This window comes from Lytechinus pictus, chromosome 17 (genome assembly GCF_037042905.1).
Source record: "Lytechinus pictus isolate F3 Inbred chromosome 17, Lp3.0, whole genome shotgun sequence".
NCBI lineage: Eukaryota > Metazoa > Echinodermata > Echinoidea > Temnopleuroida > Toxopneustidae > Lytechinus > Lytechinus pictus.
This window is the reverse complement of record NC_087261.1, coordinates 16,395,227-16,412,962: the sequence shown is the minus strand read 5'-3', so window position 1 is coordinate 16,412,962 and position 17,736 is coordinate 16,395,227. Positions and strand designations below refer to the sequence as shown.

At 35.9% G+C, this 17,736-nt stretch overlaps 2 protein-coding genes across 3 annotated transcripts; one reads left to right on the top strand and one right to left on the bottom strand.

Annotated features, from left to right (window-relative positions):
- Positions 1–951: 951 nt before the first annotated feature.
- LOC129279857 (dorsal root ganglia homeobox protein-like) lies at positions 952–8,753 on the top strand. 2 transcript variants are annotated; one of them, XM_054915918.2, is made up of 4 exons: positions 952–1,068; positions 2,290–2,424; positions 3,015–3,313; positions 4,039–8,753. In XM_054915918.2, the coding sequence occupies exons 1-4, from the start codon at positions 958–960 to the stop codon at positions 4,376–4,378; spliced, it is 885 nt and encodes a 294-aa protein (XP_054771893.2). In that variant the 5' UTR covers positions 952–957; the 3' UTR covers positions 4,379–8,753. The 2 variants fall into 2 exon arrangements, with proteins under 2 accessions (XP_054771893.2, XP_054771894.2); XM_054915919.2 differs by having other exon boundaries at positions 952–1,062; positions 4,039–5,935.
- A 7-nt stretch (positions 8,754–8,760) lies between these two features.
- On the bottom strand, positions 8,761–15,535 carry LOC129279943 (cilia- and flagella-associated protein 95-like). The gene is made up of 5 exons (XM_064112026.1): positions 15,281–15,535; positions 14,496–14,610; positions 13,160–13,284; positions 12,397–12,526; positions 8,761–10,341 (listed from the first exon to the last, which is right to left on the bottom strand). Exons 1-5 carry the CDS (start codon positions 15,382–15,384, stop codon positions 10,153–10,155), a joined length of 663 nt encoding a protein of 220 aa, XP_063968096.1. The 5' UTR covers positions 15,385–15,535; the 3' UTR covers positions 8,761–10,152.
- Positions 15,536–17,736: the final 2,201 nt, after the last annotated feature.

Here is a 17,736-nt window from a genome sequence, read left to right as displayed (position 1 = left end):
GAATCGGAGCGAGCGAAGAGATGACACGCCGACTCGTCACCCCCTCGTCAACCTTCGTCACCAACATGACCAAGTAGTGGTTTTGAAGTGGCGATCGTGATTCTAATGACCACCCTTCCTGTCTGAACACCCCTCCATAACTGGACGTCCTGGCGTGCGTTTGTAATATAAGCCCCGGGGGGAAATGATGCAGAGGTTCGAGGTTCGAGTCCGGTTATTGCGTCTTTTGGACGGTGTTACAGTTTTCGCAACAGCTACGCAGACGTTTTCTGGAACGTAGAGTATCTCAAGTGCCCTTCATGACAATGAATTATTTGTCGAGGGTCGGTGAATTAAAGCAGCAGTTTCGTCGTGAATCATGACTCTGGACAAACGACATATTTGCGATTTTTCGTCAACTCTGAAAATTCGGACGAAACTGCTGTACCGATTCACCGACCCTCCACAAAGACTTTATTGTGATTTGACTTGCATTTCCAATACATCTGTAGCGTTGTAGGGTTCATTCCGCATCGCCGACATAGCTGAGCAAAAACTATCTTATGTCAGGTCGGCCCCTGACGAAAATAATCATCCGTGACCCTAGATAGATAGATAACTGGTTTATTGATAAAAAACATCATTGCGACAAAGTCGAACTGCGATGAGTTTACAAAGGTACAGAGGCATTACATAATCATAATATTACAGAAAAATAAATTGAAATATAAATTGAAATATTATATGGGAGAGGAACGCGCCCGCTTGGTATCGAATGCAAGAGCGCTACGACATTAAGTATTACTTAGAGTACAAACTTTATGGACCCCAGTTAATTGTCTGTTTAGTCTTTCTGTCCTTTTTTCTTTTCACCTCTCTAGCTAATATTGAATTTTAATTTTAACATAATTCTTTATTGTGAAAACGGGGCCACCCCATATGTATCTCTTTGATTTTTGCTATACAGTCAGTGGAGCCATGCCTCACCCCCTGGTTGCACCAACCTGCTCGCAGTCCAGCGTTCACCCTAGTCTTAGCGAGGAGATGCTGCTCGATGAATTGGCTTATAATCGTAGACGCCAGGTTTGTGTAAGCATTCAAGTTTCAATCATTTTGAAATATAGTTATTGAGTGGTTTTCGCCGGCAAGTAACGATTGTAAGTGCTATAATAATCATGCAATTATTGAAAATATTGTTAGTCGTTTATAAGTACACTTTTGGGGGATGGGTAGGGGGTTCCGGGGGCGAGGAGAATGTAATAATATTTTCAAATTCATACACCATGTAAGTATATTTAAGCGAAGCGAGGTTGCCCATTTTTGCATTTTAATATTAAAAATGAAGGATCGGGGGTCCCAGGGCACCGTTGTACAGAGAGTCGCAATCAAACGTAACTCTAAGAAAGACAAACACAACTTCATATTCAGCCAATCAAAATCGTGCATTTGAGGCCAATGCAAACCTTAGATCAGTCTGTGACCCGATTTCGGAAAAAAAACGTAGTCGAATTCGATGCTAATATGAGAATGGAATATCTTACTGTGTAATGTTCTAATAACCGCACGAATGCCTATGTTCAAATCTGTGACTATGTTAGATCCCTTATTAGAATAAAAGCGAATCTAATACCTAGTCGTTATGACGTCATGGCAGTCGTAAGATTGACTACGATTTGAAACTAATTTGGCCTTTACTCCAAAATCTAGTTGTGCAGTCATCCGAAATTGATATATTTGTATTCTTACAGTTAATTTGAACCTCAAATTAAAAAAATATTTTGCTTTCATGCGATTTGGTGGCCTTTACAATCCCAGTATATTTTGCTTTTTTGTTGAATAAAAATTGATAGGCATAACTCTAGAAGCTTTCCACTTTTCACCATTTTGTCACTATATTTTTCAATGGCAAAAAGAAGCTGCTGAAAACTGCTTATCTAATAAAAGAGAGCCAATGGAGTAAATTAGAAAGTCAAAAAGGGGCCTAAGCTTTCGATCCTAGCAGAATCTTCGTCGGAGATTCTGCTAGGATCGAAAGCTTAGGCCCCTTTTTGACTTTCTACTATGTTTTTCGATTAACTTTAAGATCTGGAACTTAACTTGCTCTCTTTATCGTGCCCATGCTCAAACATATCGATATTTAATAGGTATCCCATGTTTGTTTAAATCCATGATTCACAGAATATAAACAAGATTTATACAGAGTTCTGCATTTTATTTTATTTTCCCTGGAGTGTTTTATAAGCATCGATAAAGTGTATTGCTATTTTTGTATAATAAGCATGTCGATTTGGTATATTTATTTTCTTGCAGCGGCGAAATCGGACTACATTTACACCGCAGCAGCTCAGTGAACTCGAAACGCTTTTTGCCAAGACGCATTACCCAGATGTATTCCTCCGCGAGGACCTTGCGATGCGCATCCAACTCACCGAGGCAAGGGTTCAGGTGAGCATTGTCTTAGGTTACTGACATAGCATCGCACGGAAAATGTAGGCATTCTAAGCTTCGTCATATTTGCATGCCCATGGTCATTTACATCGATTGCCAACATCATGGCAAAATTATTATGACCAACGCATCTTCGTTTACACTTAATATTCACAATTTACCTTGATACCCTTTACCACAACCAGTTGCCATTCTAACCACCATTAGGGATCACCATTATCCGTCATCAGCATCATCCCCATCATCATTAACATTGCTACCGTTGATGTCGTTGTTGTCGCCATCATTATACAGTCATCCTCAACGTCAACATCATCATCATCACCATCATCCTCATTATCGTCATCATAATCAACAGCATCATAATCATCTTCATCCTCATTATCGTCATCATAATCAACATCATCATCGTCGTCGTCATCATTTTAAGGCGGACTGCATGGGAGATGAACAACGAATAAAAGGACTGGGGAAAACAAATGCAACATGTCAGTTTATTTTGATACTTAAAAAATAGAAAAGTGTCTGCAATACTTGAACATAATAACTAATCTTCCCTTTTTCTTTCTCTTGAATTTCACTTGAAGGTTTGGTTCCAGAATCGCCGGGCTAAGTGGCGTAAGATGGCACGACAGCGTCTGGGAGTCGACCCTTGGCGTACCCGACAGATCAACACCTACCCGAACCCCATCGGATTCCACGGCAATGCCTGGCTATCCGCGGCAGCCGCCGGGAACTTCGCTGCCGCAACCAGGGGAGTGAGGTCGGGTTCGGCTGCAGCAGCGGCCGCAGCAGCCACGGCGATGGCCTCGCCGCCGAGCTTGACACCCGGGATGCTGTACAACGAAGCGATGGCGAGGCTGGCTCAGCGTTCACTGGCTGGAGGGTGAGTGTCAGTTAGAGATACGTGAATGTGCTGGTGTGTGATGATGAAGGCGATGATGATGATGATGGTGGTGATGATGATGATGATGATGATGATGGGTATGGTGATGATGATGATGATGATGATGATGATGATGATGATAATTGATGATGATCTTTTCCGTATTGATGAGTATTGATAATATGATGAATGATGATATGTTGAATAACTGAATATAATTTATGGTAATCATGTTTTGATGTTGACAACAGTGAAAATAGTGGTGATGATTAAACTCGGGATAATGATACTGGTGGTGATATGTTATGGAAATGATGATGGTGATGATGATGTCATGATGATGATGGGATTGGGCTTTCCAGAAAGCTGCACTAGCACATTGGATTTCTCTCCCACCGACTTTAAGAAAAATTACCCAACATGAGCAATTCAAAGTAAAATTTAAAATTATTATTATTATTATTCTTCTTATTATTATTATTACTATTATTATCATCATTATTATTCATGATGGTGATGATGTTGGTGTTTATGATAATGATAGTAAATAGGTGGTAGTGGCGGTGGCGCTATACCAAATACTTGATGAATAGGATTGGAATTGATAGTGTGGTGTTAGCTCAGGAAAGGTGATAGAGACGCCCCCCCCCCTCAAAAAATACTTATAATCCTTACTTACATGTCACTTTCAACACACCCCCCCCCCCCCCCTTCCTATAATACAGAGTAATTGCCGGATCAGGAATCAACGATCACCTTCACTTCCCCCAAGCGGCCAGCACCGCAGGATGCAACTGTCTCTCGCACTCCGGTCCGACCACCACTATGTGCACCTCCGGAAAACACTCCAAGCACCACATCCATGCTCCCGATTCTCCCCGAAGTCCATCCGAATCCCCGAAGCACGGTTCGCCAGCCCACTGCCTGGATGACGACGAAAGGCGATGTTTCAGCCTGGCGTCACTGCGCATGCGTTCTGCCAAGGAGACCACTTCAGATTTAGACATGTCTGAGAAGTCGGCTGACTCCCCGCTAAGTCAAGATGAATTTGTCAGTGTGAATTAGTTGTTCACCGAAACAGCTCATTTCTATTTCTATTTCAGTCCTAAACAACTTATGAACTAATTCGTTAGTAATCATCGTAATAAAATGTCTCGTCCCCTGTACGTAATTTAAGTTAGAAATAGAATTTCAAATCTGGTGTAGGCTTATGCAGTATGATAGACCAAGACGTTACCAGCATTAGGCTTTCTATGAAAGTCGATCAGTTTTAGTTTATTGTAGTTTTAAGCCGAGATTTTGATTTATTTTCCTCACCTTTCAATTGATTTAATACAATACTTTAAAGCAGATACGAACCAATAGCGCCATCTTGAGTCCTCAACTACTCATACCTGGCCAGTTTCCTGACCCATAATCATGATAATGCTAATGTAGTTTAGTAATATAGACCCGCTTGAATGATAACATAATAATTAACTACTTAATGCATTTATACCGCAATAATTATGTTACCAAGTACATGTATATATAGCAAAACAATTACGTTTCCTCTCAAAACATTTTAGTTTTTCTATACAAATTACAATTATAGGTCAATTTATTCTGTGTAGTATTAGTAGATATCTAAAACGTATATTTTAAGACTATGTATTTATTACATACAGTCAATGAGAGACCACACACAGTTCACTCCCCCTTTAAATCTTTATTTCCATTTCAAGCATATGCAAAGTAATACAAATCGGATGGAAATATAAGGAATGGTATTTTACAGAAAAAAAACCCACTTATGCAAAGTAATACAAATCAGATGGAAATATAAGGATTGGTATTTTACAGAAAAAACCCCACTTCATCAACTTCAGAAGGAAGTTATTCAAGTCAGTTTAAATTGGGAGGTGTTTGAGGACAAAAATAATAAGGAGCTTCGGCTCTCGGAAATAATATTTTTTTTATCACAATAGGAATCGTCTGGTAGTATGAAAGAACTAATAATCAATGATCATTATTTTGAAATCAATATCGCACCTTTGAAATGCGTTGATGGATCAATTAGTGAAGACATAATTTACATAGTAGATCTAGCAACTTCCTTCGCTCTGATTGGCTGAGAAGCACGGGCGTCTGATTGTTACTATAGTAACTGTCAGATAAACATCCGTCACGTACTGTACACGGTTTTGGAAAAAAGTGGGGGGGGGCTGAAGCCCCCCCCCCCCCCGCCGCTTCCGCGGCCCCTGCTTTCATTAAATGCCAGCAAGAGTCTTCTTGCCCGCTGACAGTGCATACACAATCTCAACTCTTTGAGGAGTAACATCTTTCAACCCCCAAAACAGTCAAACTTTTTGACTTTTAACTAATAATTTGGCAATAATTTATTATGGTCATATCCTTAACTTATTTTACCAATCTTTACGAAGGTTTATTTTCATTTGGTCTAATGCCAATTCGTCCAATTGCCAACTCGTCTACTATCATTTGGTCTTCCATCAGTTCGTCCAATATCCACATGGTCTAATTGCCATTTCGTCCATTCACCATTTCGTCTAATAACCACTTGGTCCAATAGCCATTTAGTCCATATACCATTTGGTCTAATTGACTAAGTGTTAATCGGGCAAAATGAATGAAAATAAAAGGAAAATTAGACCAACTGGTTATGAGACGAAATGGTCAAAGGTGAACTGGTGATTAATTAGACGAAGTGATGATTGGACCAAATGGTTATTGGACCAAATGGTTGTTAGACGAAATGTTGATGGATGGAATGGCATTAGACTAAACGAAGGTAGACCATGTGGTGAGTGGACGCGTTGGCAGTAGACGAATTGGCAATTTACCTTTACAAATAAGTGGGGTTGCACACATTATATTCTGCGACACATTAGTTATTATTTTGGTCCTCTTTTGATGAGCATAATTGGTAAAAACGAAACCTATACAGATGCAGGTTTATTGATGTTCTGCAGTACGTGAATGTAAAATCCATTGTAAATAGATTTATAATGTACAAAGAAAATAGTTAAGATTATTGTCTATAAAAACGAACAAAAAATTAATGTTGCTTTTGTATTCACGCTTTGAATGTAACTCAAATCGAAAGCAGTGCAATGTATACGTTCATTCCTTTTAAAAATAAACATTCCATATTTATTCGCTACTTATCAATTATATTTGTTAGAAGTGTCTCAAACGTACCTCTTCTAAGTGTAGTAATTTCGATATTATGTGTTGGTAGCTGTGATCTGCTGTAGCCCCAGCCCACTTGTGCTTTTTTAATTTTGTATTTATTATTTTGATTACATGCGCATCGCATCTTATGAAAATGCGCTTAATAAAAGAAATGTATAATGATGATGATGATTATGATTATACTGTATGAATCCCATTATCATCATGATCATCATTAACATTATTTTTACTACCATTATCATCATTGTCAGTATAGTATTAATATCATTATCATTATTGTTATCATTATAACCCGCAGCATCATATTATGTTTTTACCAAGTTAACATGGTAATCGCAGTCAGTATTAAGGTAGAAGTTGAGTAAGTTTTGTATTCCGTCTCATTTTGGGATTGAGTAAAAAATAACTAACAATAAAGATTACATTTATAGGAAATGTTGTCAGTTGTAGACCTATACAAGGAGAAATTATAATGCAATTAGCCCAGTTAAAGTTTTAACTTACCAAACAATAACTCCCTAATTTGTGTCTCTTAATACTTACCCTAGATTTGCAAGTAACTGAAATAGATTTTTCTTGCAATACTGAAATAGGCCTAGTCGTATAAATAAAATTTCATATGGGATACAATATACATGTAAGTTATTTTTTGAAGTTTTTGTTTACGAATAATATTTATGAAGATTCGCTGCCATCCTTTATCGGAAATAGGTCATATTTAGAACCAGGGGCGACGCCCATGATATTTTGATATAGCGGGATGACGACCCAGGTGTGACGTCACATTTTTTCTCATTTAAATTATACGGGTAGTATAGAATGGTTTCCACTTTGAAGGAAATTTCCCGAATTCCGGGAAATCCGGATCATTTTTGGGTATGATTCCGGGAAATCAGAAGATTACAATTAATCGTAGCAAATTTCAATATTCATGTCATATTTAAAGACTTGTTTACGCAGCTCAAAATTTTCTGCTCGCGCTACGAGCTCGCATTTTGTAATTTTCTTGCTATTTTTTTTCTTCAAAAAGTGCATTCAACAAAAAAGGTTAAATTCCCTGATTTTGGTCACTTGGACTAGTTTAGGCTCGCTTTGTTATTGTCCGATTATTTTTAAGAAGATAAAATTTGAAAATTCCAGGAAACGTCTATGAATTTCAGGAATTTTGAGTTTCAGTTTCGGGAAATTTTGGGAAACACTGAGTATAGACTAGAGTATCACAGATCAGGGCCCTTCTAACAAAGAGTTACGAGTGATCCGATCAACCACAACTATGGAAAGCCAGCAACATCGACATCTAAAATGCATGTTTGTTCAAACTATTTTATAGATAATGATGTACACTCGTAGATTCACCATTCTTTTGACAATTCATTGACGTGCTCCACTGTTTACAAAGGAAATTTCCTGTAGGAAAAATGACGATAACGATGGATTTCCATATAGTTGATGTTGATTGAATCAATCAAAAATCTTTGTAAGACTGGGCCCAGGCCTTATAAATAGGCTATACTATGCATGTATTTCTTCTTCCTTCTTTCTTTTCTCGTCATTCTCTTTTTCCCCCTCCTCACATCTTGAAAAATCATACGATGCGGTTGTCCTTGCCCCCATGTGGTGGCGCCCTGCTCATAACTTACTCGTGAGTATCAATATTTATCGATGAATAATTTCAAAAGTAAGATTGAATGCATTTAATCAAAAGGGGCGGACCCACGTTATTTTAGTAGGCGGAAAGATGATCTAAATTTTATTAGTGCTTTTTTTTCAAAAAGCAAAACAAACAAATAAACATGGGCATGGTTTATTTGCACAACCAGAAAATCTCCAAGATCTCTTTCACATGCTTAATTCGCTCCTTCTGTCATCAATTTATTCTTCTCATTCCTCTTTCTTTTTGGGCCCAGAAGTGACTCCTCCCACCCCCCCCCCCCCTGACGAAAGTAGGATGTCTGCCCTTTGTTGGGCCAAACATGAATATTTCAATGTATTTCATGCCACGTAGACTACGTTATCTAAAAGATTTAACAAGAATAGCACAAATGTATTGAAGAATCCGACTCGTGTATGCAGATTTCAAGTTCAAATAGACTACATGTAGATAAGTATGTGCAAAATGTGGCATATTGATGAGTGAAAATAATGAAAAAAAAACTGGTTTGTTGTCTGTATAATATTAGAATGCATGTATTTATATCTATGAGTGCAATTCACATCAATAAAGGAATAAATAGCTGAAAGACAATATATAGTTCATATTCATTCATTGTTTTTATTGCTTTCAAACAGAGTACATCATAATGATTTTTTTAAAGATACTAATTAAATATATGTGGTTGTCCAACATGATCTGAATGTCCAACATGATTTGAAACATTTTCTTATTAGAGGTCATGATTATCATTGTGTAAATCATGCATATCTGAAAGTACTGAAAAATAAAACACTATATACATGTATTGAGAGATCTACATGTAGTGTAGGACGGATAAAACTTTGCATACAAGAATAGCAGCTACAGTGACTTCATTACATATACTGTACAACATGAAACACAACCTGACCTGAAAACAGACACATCTTGGACGGGCTAATATATATGAAAAGTCTACAGACTTTGGAAAATTGTCTGTGCATTTCGCCATTTATACAGTCAATCAAAAATTTGTTTTGAAGGAAACGGACAGATGGAAGTAGAGTATACAATTTTACATTGACGATCTTCTTGGGCTCTAAGTAATTTGTTGATATCATATTGTTACCATCAGGCCTTGACATCATTTTTACAAACTGTTCCATGAGATTTTCATTGCCAAAAAAAACAACACCATGAGATTGGTGTGTAAATCTATAATTGGTGGGATATAAGACTATTGAATTTTAACTTGTAAAACCATGATATAAAAATATCTAATGAATCCAGTGAGGTCTCTAAAGACTGAAATTGTCATGTGAGATTAGAGGCATTTGGCAGTCTCATTCAAATAAAATAAACAGAACAATTTTGGGCTTTTAAACTTCATTAGAACAACGACCATACATATACCAGCAGTAAGAATACAGAAATATCCAATCATCATACCATATAGTAAGCAGGAATACATTAATTTAAATAATGTAAAGTAGTAGAAGTCTAATCCATTATCAAAGTTCATGTATGCTGCTTCAAGATTTTTTTATTATCTCGATCATTAAGACTTTTAACGATAAAGCATAGATTGTACTTCCATCGGCACACTTCCTCCAAAGAAGGCATCAATTCGCTTTTGGCTTGTAATTCTTTCTTGCGGTCAGTCGTACCTTGCAATTGGGGGCCAACAGCAATTTTAATGATCATCTGCATCACTAACATCTCCTGAAAACTGATTCGAAATTCATTTTCCGTTTTTCTGTTCTGAAAACATTGCACATTATGCCAATATCGATCATCAGCAGCATTATACCAATCTCTTGGAAGTCTTTTTAAAACTTTAATTCATTTTCTGAAGACAATCAATTAAAAGATGAAATAAAAGTCACACTTTCCTCAAGGTGAGACTAGCAGCACGAAACTTAAACTTGATGTCAAAATGTGGTCCCTCTTCATCAAGTAGAATCTCAACTGAAAATTTTGAAAAATATAGTCTCTATAACCACTCCCATCATCATTCTAATACTTTTGGGATGGTGTTTGTCGTTTGGTAAACGTTCCTCTTCAGCTGCGTGTTCCCATAAATTCCGCTCTCGTCCTGGAACGTATTTCGGCCAAAGCGACGGAAGTCGGCAGTGTCCGTGAACTGACTGTGGCACTTGCGATACGCGTTGGAGTCGTCTGCAAAGTCCGGAAGTTGCTCCTGCAAGAAAACGAAAAAGAAAATGGTAAGTGATCATAAGTTAGGGGTGAGTGTGTATAAGTACTGCAAGGTGAAAGAAAATCATCATGAAACCATATTCCTCCAATTACATTATTTGATTGTTTTTTTTTTATCATAAAGGAATGTAAATCACATTCTGAAGTCAGGTTTAACTTTATAGACCACGGTTTAACTCTGTGCTAACATTATGGGGAGCCAAAAATTCTAAAATTCTGTATCTGATGTACATTCTTATATTTACTATTTTGCTTTCATGATGAAGAAAAATACTTCAAAATACTTCATTTATCATTCCCAGACAATTATGAACAATTGGGTGTCATATGAGTCAATAAATTTGATGTGTACTGTTACAGATTTGTGCCCCAATTGGCACTCCATAGTTAAACCCAACTTTAAACCAGGGTTTAATTTACACCCGAGTTTGGAATACGGGCCATAGTATTCATGAGAAATATGCAGAGTAAGAGAATGATGAAAAGAAGGAAAATGAGGAATGTAAAGATAGTAAGAAAGGGGCAAGAATGAAAAAGTTCTAAGAAAAAAGAGAAAGATACAAAATAAGAAAATGATGAAAAGAAGGAAAGGAAGAATGGAAAGATAGTAAGAAAGGGGCAAGAATTAAAAAGTTCTAAGAAAAAAGAGAAAGATACAGAATAAGAAAATGATGAAAAGAAGGAAAGGAAGAATGGAAAGATAGTAAGAAAGGGGCAAGAATGAAAAAGTTCTAAGAAAAAAGAAAAAGATACAGAATAAGAAAATGATGAAAAGAAGGAAAGGAAGAATGTAAAGCTGCTAAGAAAGGGACGAGATTTAAAAAGTTCTTAGAAAAGAAGAGAAAGATACAGAATAAGAAAATGATGAAAAGAAGGAAAAGGACGAATGGAAAGATGCTAAGAAAGGGACGAAAATGAGAAAGTTCTGAGAAAAAAGAGAAAGAGGAAGATACAGAATAAGGAAATGATGAAAAGAAGGAAAAGGAAGAATGGAAAGATGCTAAGAAAGGGGCTAGAATGAAAAAGTTCTGAGAAAAATAGAGAAAGAGAAAGATACGGAATAAGAAAATGATGAAAAGAAGGAAAATGAGGAATGGAAAGATGCTAAGAAAGGGACGAAAATGAGAAAGTTCTGAGAAAAAAGAGAAAGAGGAAGATACGGAATAAGAAAATGATGAAAAGAAGGAAAGGAAGAATGGAAAGATACTAAGAAAGGGGCAAGAATGAAAATGTTCTGAGAAAAAAGAAGAGAAAGATACAGAATAAGAAAATGATGAAAAGAAGGAAAATGAGGAATGGAAAGATGCTAAGAAAGGGGCGAGAATAAAAATGTTCTGAGAAGAAAAAGAGAAAGATACGGAATAAGAAAATGATAAAAAGAAGGAAAGGAAGAATGAAAAGATCCTAAGAAAGGGACAAGAATGAAAAAGTTCTGAAAAAAAGAAGAGAAAGAGAAAGATACAGAATAAGAAAATGATGAAAAGAAGGAAAATGAGGAATGGAAAGATGCTAAGAAAGGGGCGAGAATGAAAATGTTCTGAGAAGAAAAAAAAGAGAAAGATACGGAATAAGAATATGATTAAAAGAAGGAAAATGAGGAATGGAAAGATGCTAAGAAAGGGGCGAGAATTAAAAAGTTCTGAAAAAAAAAGAAGAGAAAGAGAAAGATACAGAATAAGAAAATGATGGAAAGAAGGAAAATGAGGAATGGAAAGATACTAGAGATGAGAAAGAGAAAGTTCTTAGAAAAGAAGGAAAAGAAAAAGACTGAAAGGAAGAGAATGATAAAAGAAGGAAAAGACCAAAGAAAAGCAGGAAAAGAAAAGAAAAAAATATTATAAAACAAGAAAAGAAAACAAATCAGGAAAGACACAACACTCTAACTAAGAGAGAACATTCACAGATAAGAAAAGAAAATGGGGAATAGAATATAAGAGAACAAATAAGATACAGAGGAAAAGAGGAAAAGAAGAAAAGAGTGAAAAAAGGTGAGGAAATCTATATTTATTTAGACAAAGATGTTTTCTATTAGACTCACCGGTGCTGCTGTGTATGGATAGGGTGGCTTGTAGTCTGCACGGTTTGTCGTCTCAAGATGGCGCTTGTCATGTTCTGGATTGTGCCTAGGTAAAACTGCTCCAAAGCCTGTCTTGGGTTTACCAGTATCCCTGAAAGGAAAAATCACAAAAGAAAAGAGAAATCAATAAAAAATATGATAAGAATGGTACTATCCCAAATTGTTATAATATCAAGGCTTCCTATAACCCATATCTCGAAATATCATAAAGGCAAATAAAAAACATACATTAAATGTAAAGCCTGCTTGTCAGAATAAAATGAAAATAAATCCAAGTGATTTACAAATCTGCTCTCAGAAACACAGCCATAGTCATTTTGTTGTGTATTGTGATATTAATCAATAAAACCTATACATGTCTCACATGATAAGTTTATTAGAACCAAGGTACAGGAAAATCGATAATGTAATATGAAATATTTTACATGAGCTTTCAAATTTTTACATCCTCCCAGCTCCAAATTCACATACATGTATTTACATCTTCTCATAGCTCCTCCCATTCTCTCTTTCTGTATGTTTCTGTCTGCATGTCTGTCTCTCACTTCTACCCATTCTCGTTTTACTTTACATGAATATGCTGATTTAAGCCATTTTATTCCAATATTATTCACAAATTTAAAAAAAATCTACCCCCAAAAGTGTAGATACATGTTAAGTAGTATCCAACCTCCTACCCAACTCACCCCTTCATATCTTTTAAGCAGAGAGGAACGAGCCTTACCTATCTAAGTCTGCATGTGCGATAGTTGCAACATTGACCATTGGCTTTCTCGGCTCTTGTTCTTCAAAATCTTTCTTTAAATTGGCTTGCTCCAGATGGTCTTGTGTTGTGGTCAATGGGAACGACTGAAGGGGATTTAAAGTAAAGGAAAATGATACAGAATACGAAAATGAAATGAATAAATCAATTTATTTATTTATTTATTTGAATTTATTTATACAGGATAAAAAACATGATCAGCACAACTGTTTTACATAATGGTCCTGATACAACAGGTTAAAAAATTGAATATGTATAACAGTATATAAAAAAATTCATCAAATAGATAAAAATAACAAATACAATTTAACAAAGTAACTACGGAATTCATGATATAAAACTACAAAAAATAAAATAGTAATCTAAAAGAATTAAAAGTTAAAACAAAGTATATAAATCAAGATTTATATGTGGCTCAGTTATGACAAACAAAATAATAATTAAAACTTCAGGTCTCAAATATACAGATTATCATTAGTCAAAACCATGTTTTAAAGGCTAAGAATATTGTTTATACAGCACAGGAGTAAATCTGTAACGTTATGCTATTCAAGTGGGGGGGGGGGCGGGGGTGGAACAATACATCATTCCGCTCCTAAACAAAAGGTGTGATGCGAGGATTTATGCCAGTGTGTTATACAGTAATTTAAGTATGAATTTATAAATGAAAAAAATATAACTTTTTACAAGGGTTTCATTCTCCTTTGTGTACATGTAAATGAATAAATAAAGAATGAATGAAAGAATGAATAAATGAATGAATGAAAGAATGAATGAAATAATGAATGAATGAATGAATTTATAAATCTGAAATCAAAGAAAAAAGATATAACTGAATAAAAGAATGAAAAATGTAAGTTTCCAGAGGTGAAGGAATAGAGTAAATTGAGGTTTCAAAAACTTTCAATTTATCGCTTGAAAAGGAGAACCAATTAAATCGAGCTTGAGAAAATTGGATAGTTTGAAGTCAAAATGTTGTTAATTATTTGTAGTTAGATGGAGGCGCGATAGCTCAGACGGTAGAGCAGGGGACTCGTATTCCGGTGACCCGGGTTCGATTCTCACTTGGTGCGCTAGTGTCCTTTGGTAAGGCATTAATTCTCAGTACCAGGTCCTTCGGAGAGGACCTTAAGCCGTCGGTCCTCTGGTTGCTTGCTTACAAGCATTCATGCTTTCTTAGCAATCAGGTAAAAAATCACCACCAATACCAAGATAATAGTCTATAGGCCTACACCTATCGAAGACCTACAATCTTATTTTCCTCAGATATATAAATACAATAAATCAGCACTCTTACCCCATCTGTGACATCACCGATTCTCTTGTAAGTTGTGTTGTGAAGTTTTCTGTCCTGTAGTTTCTCAAAATCATTAATATCATAATCCTTGGGTTCAGCTTCTCTGGATTGGTGCCTAGATTATTGACATGATAAAATAAGACAAAAAGATACGGAGTGGATGAGTATCATCAGGAAAAAACTCATTGTGAAAGCTTAGAACAGTTATGTTCCTTGTCTGTGTAACATGATGAAAAAAAACACATGATTAATAGACTATCAATTTATCTAGACTAGAGTCTAAGGTAGACCTAGATCTAGGTTCCAAGTCATTCAAAATACATGATGAAACTGTGGTAAAATGTACCACAGCCTGGGGCTGTGGTACACATGTACTGGTGACTTGGGCATTTGTCTATGCTGTATGGTCCACAATAATGAAATTTAAACTAAAAAGTAACCTGACCTAACAAAACACTAACAGTTTCTAAATCATTTTTAATTTTATAATAAGAATATTAAGATTAAGAACAAGTTTTTTTTCATGTCTTTCCAAGTCTAATTTTTTTTGTGAGATATGAGATAAAATATATTTCACATTGTCATTATCAAAATAAAAAAACACGATCTCTAAAATTTCCTCTAAAAATATTCGTAAACATTGCATCTTCTAAATAATAATCTTAATATAATCATTTTATGACACAACCACCACACGGCCATCGTTCACCAACACCTAACGGGCTACTGACGGGCGATAGGACAGCTACGCGCCGATGGCGATGATGAAATTGTGGATAACTTACCAATTAGAATTTAGAGTTGGTCGACTATAATTCATGTGGTTTGATCGCAAAAATAAAGATCCTTTGCGCTCCACGTAATCTGGAAGGCTAATGTAGCTGTTCATCTTGTCAATTTGCTGAAATTGTAATGAATTACCAAGTGTTCATTGACGTGACTAACGTTGGATGGTGGTCTATCCAGATATGGAGCAAATTTATGGCTTCACATGCGCTTGTTGTTTGTTTACATCCGTAACTTATAACGAGCTTAATATTGATGTACTTGCGCAATAAAAATGTAAACCCCAATCATATGTTGTTAAGTTCGTCTTTATTTATCCATATTGGAAATTTGTTTTTTTCACAACTTCAGGTCAATAAACATAAAAAATGCCATATTAAACATATAAAACCATTAATAGTAATACATTTATAATATACAGTGAAAGTAAAGACTAAATTAAGCCATAACGCCATAAAGTTACTGTACTGTTCTCCTGTGTGCGATTAAAAAAATATATAAATGGGGGGGGGGGGGGGAGTGGTCAGATTAGTGACGTACCGTAATGATGCTGAGGAGGCCAGATATAGATGAGCGCTTATGTACGTGGCAAAAATTTTGACTGTATAATACTTTAATACACAAATCTATTTGTTTGATATATATTTTAAGCCTGGTAGGCTAGCTATTATTGAATATTTCAAACATTTTACTTTTCCTTTTCCTTTTTTCTTCTCGTTTTTTATGATCGCTATATATACTTGTTCAAGGAAGAGAGTGTGGGCCGGGGGGGGGGGGGCGTTTTAAGCATTACGTAAATAGCTTTATTTTCACAAAAATGAAAGGCTCACTGGCTTAAGACCAATAATGCGAGCCCGAAGCACGCCAAGTTCTTTTTTTTTTTGTCTAAGAATATAAGCAATTTTGAGGACTATTTTCGGTGTTCATGGTTCAACCCATAATAGGCCTATTAATCATAATACTACCCTCTAAATTTTGTAAATCTCATTTCTTTTGTATCTTCTCCACTTTTTTTCAGACATTAACAGATATTTTTAACAGGTCTTGGTACAATAGGGGGGCCTATAGACTTGAGGTAGGGTGCATCCCTTTCATAGGGGGCCTATAAAGTGTTATTTCAATTTCATATATCACTATGCAATATCATGATTTGGTTCCGTGCTGTCAGAAAAAAAATTAAAAAAGCACGCTTTGGATCTTTTCAATATAATGACAGATCGACCAATCAAATTTCTTCCTCCATACAGGAAAATGATTTATGAGTGATATTTAAGGGAATGAAAATGCAATTTACTCCACTTTTATGGGTTTTTTTCATCAAGAGTGAACTTTCAAACTCTTTCATTAGCAATCACAGAAAGGGGGTGCTTTGTTTTTGCTTTTCATTTTCTGTAGAAGAAATAAAAGTACCGATATCAAGGAGGTCGCTAGAATGCTCTTCATTGTAATTTTAGCTGTACTGACGCGTGAAGTTCAAGATTTAGCCGAGTGTTAGTTTTTAACAATTAAGTGGAATTCATCAGGATTGTGACTGTGTGAAGGGGGGGGGGGGTTGAGGTTAGATGTGCTGGTTGAAGTAGGATATGAGCACACATTGCCTATAGGACTGGCAATTTTAGAACATTCAGGGGCGTGAAATATATACAAATATAGTTGTTCATATTTGGGGGCTTTAAAGGTCAACTCCACCCCAGCAAAATGTTGATTTGAATAAATAGAGAAAAATCAAACTAGCCTAACATTGAAAATTTCATCAAAATCGGATGTAAAAAAAGAAAGTTATGGCATTTTAAAGTTTCGCTTATTTTTCACAAAATATAGTGATATGCACAAGTCAGTGACATGCAAATGAGTCATTCGATGATGTCCATCACTCACTATTTCTTTTGTTTTTTATTGTTTGAATAATACAATATTTCATTTTTTTTTACAGATTTGACCATCGGGACCCCGACTTGACTGAACCGTATAATATTAAACAATGCTAATTCTACATGTTCGGGGAGGAATTAATCACTTTTTCACTTGGCAATGAGGAGAAAATTAGAATATATCATATTTCATATAATAAAATACAAAAGAAATAGTGAGTGGATGACGTCATCAGTCTCCTCATTTGCATACCAACCAGGATGTGCGTATAAATGTTTTGTGAAATTAATCGAAATTTTAAAATGTCGGCATAACTTTCTTATTTTACATCCGATTTTGATGAAATTTTCAGTGCTATATATATGCTTGTTGGATTTTTCTCTTTTCATTCAAATCAATTTTTTGTTGGGGTGGACTTGTCCTTTAAACAATTACTATAGCTAGCGCCCCACCAAAGCTGGCCATTTTTTTTCCGTAGCAGACCAAAAGTGGCCGGTTAACCCCCGGGCGAGTCCCCCGGCCGCCCCCACACACACGGTGGGATCGAGACCTACCACATAGGCCTATCAGCCGAAAGATTGCT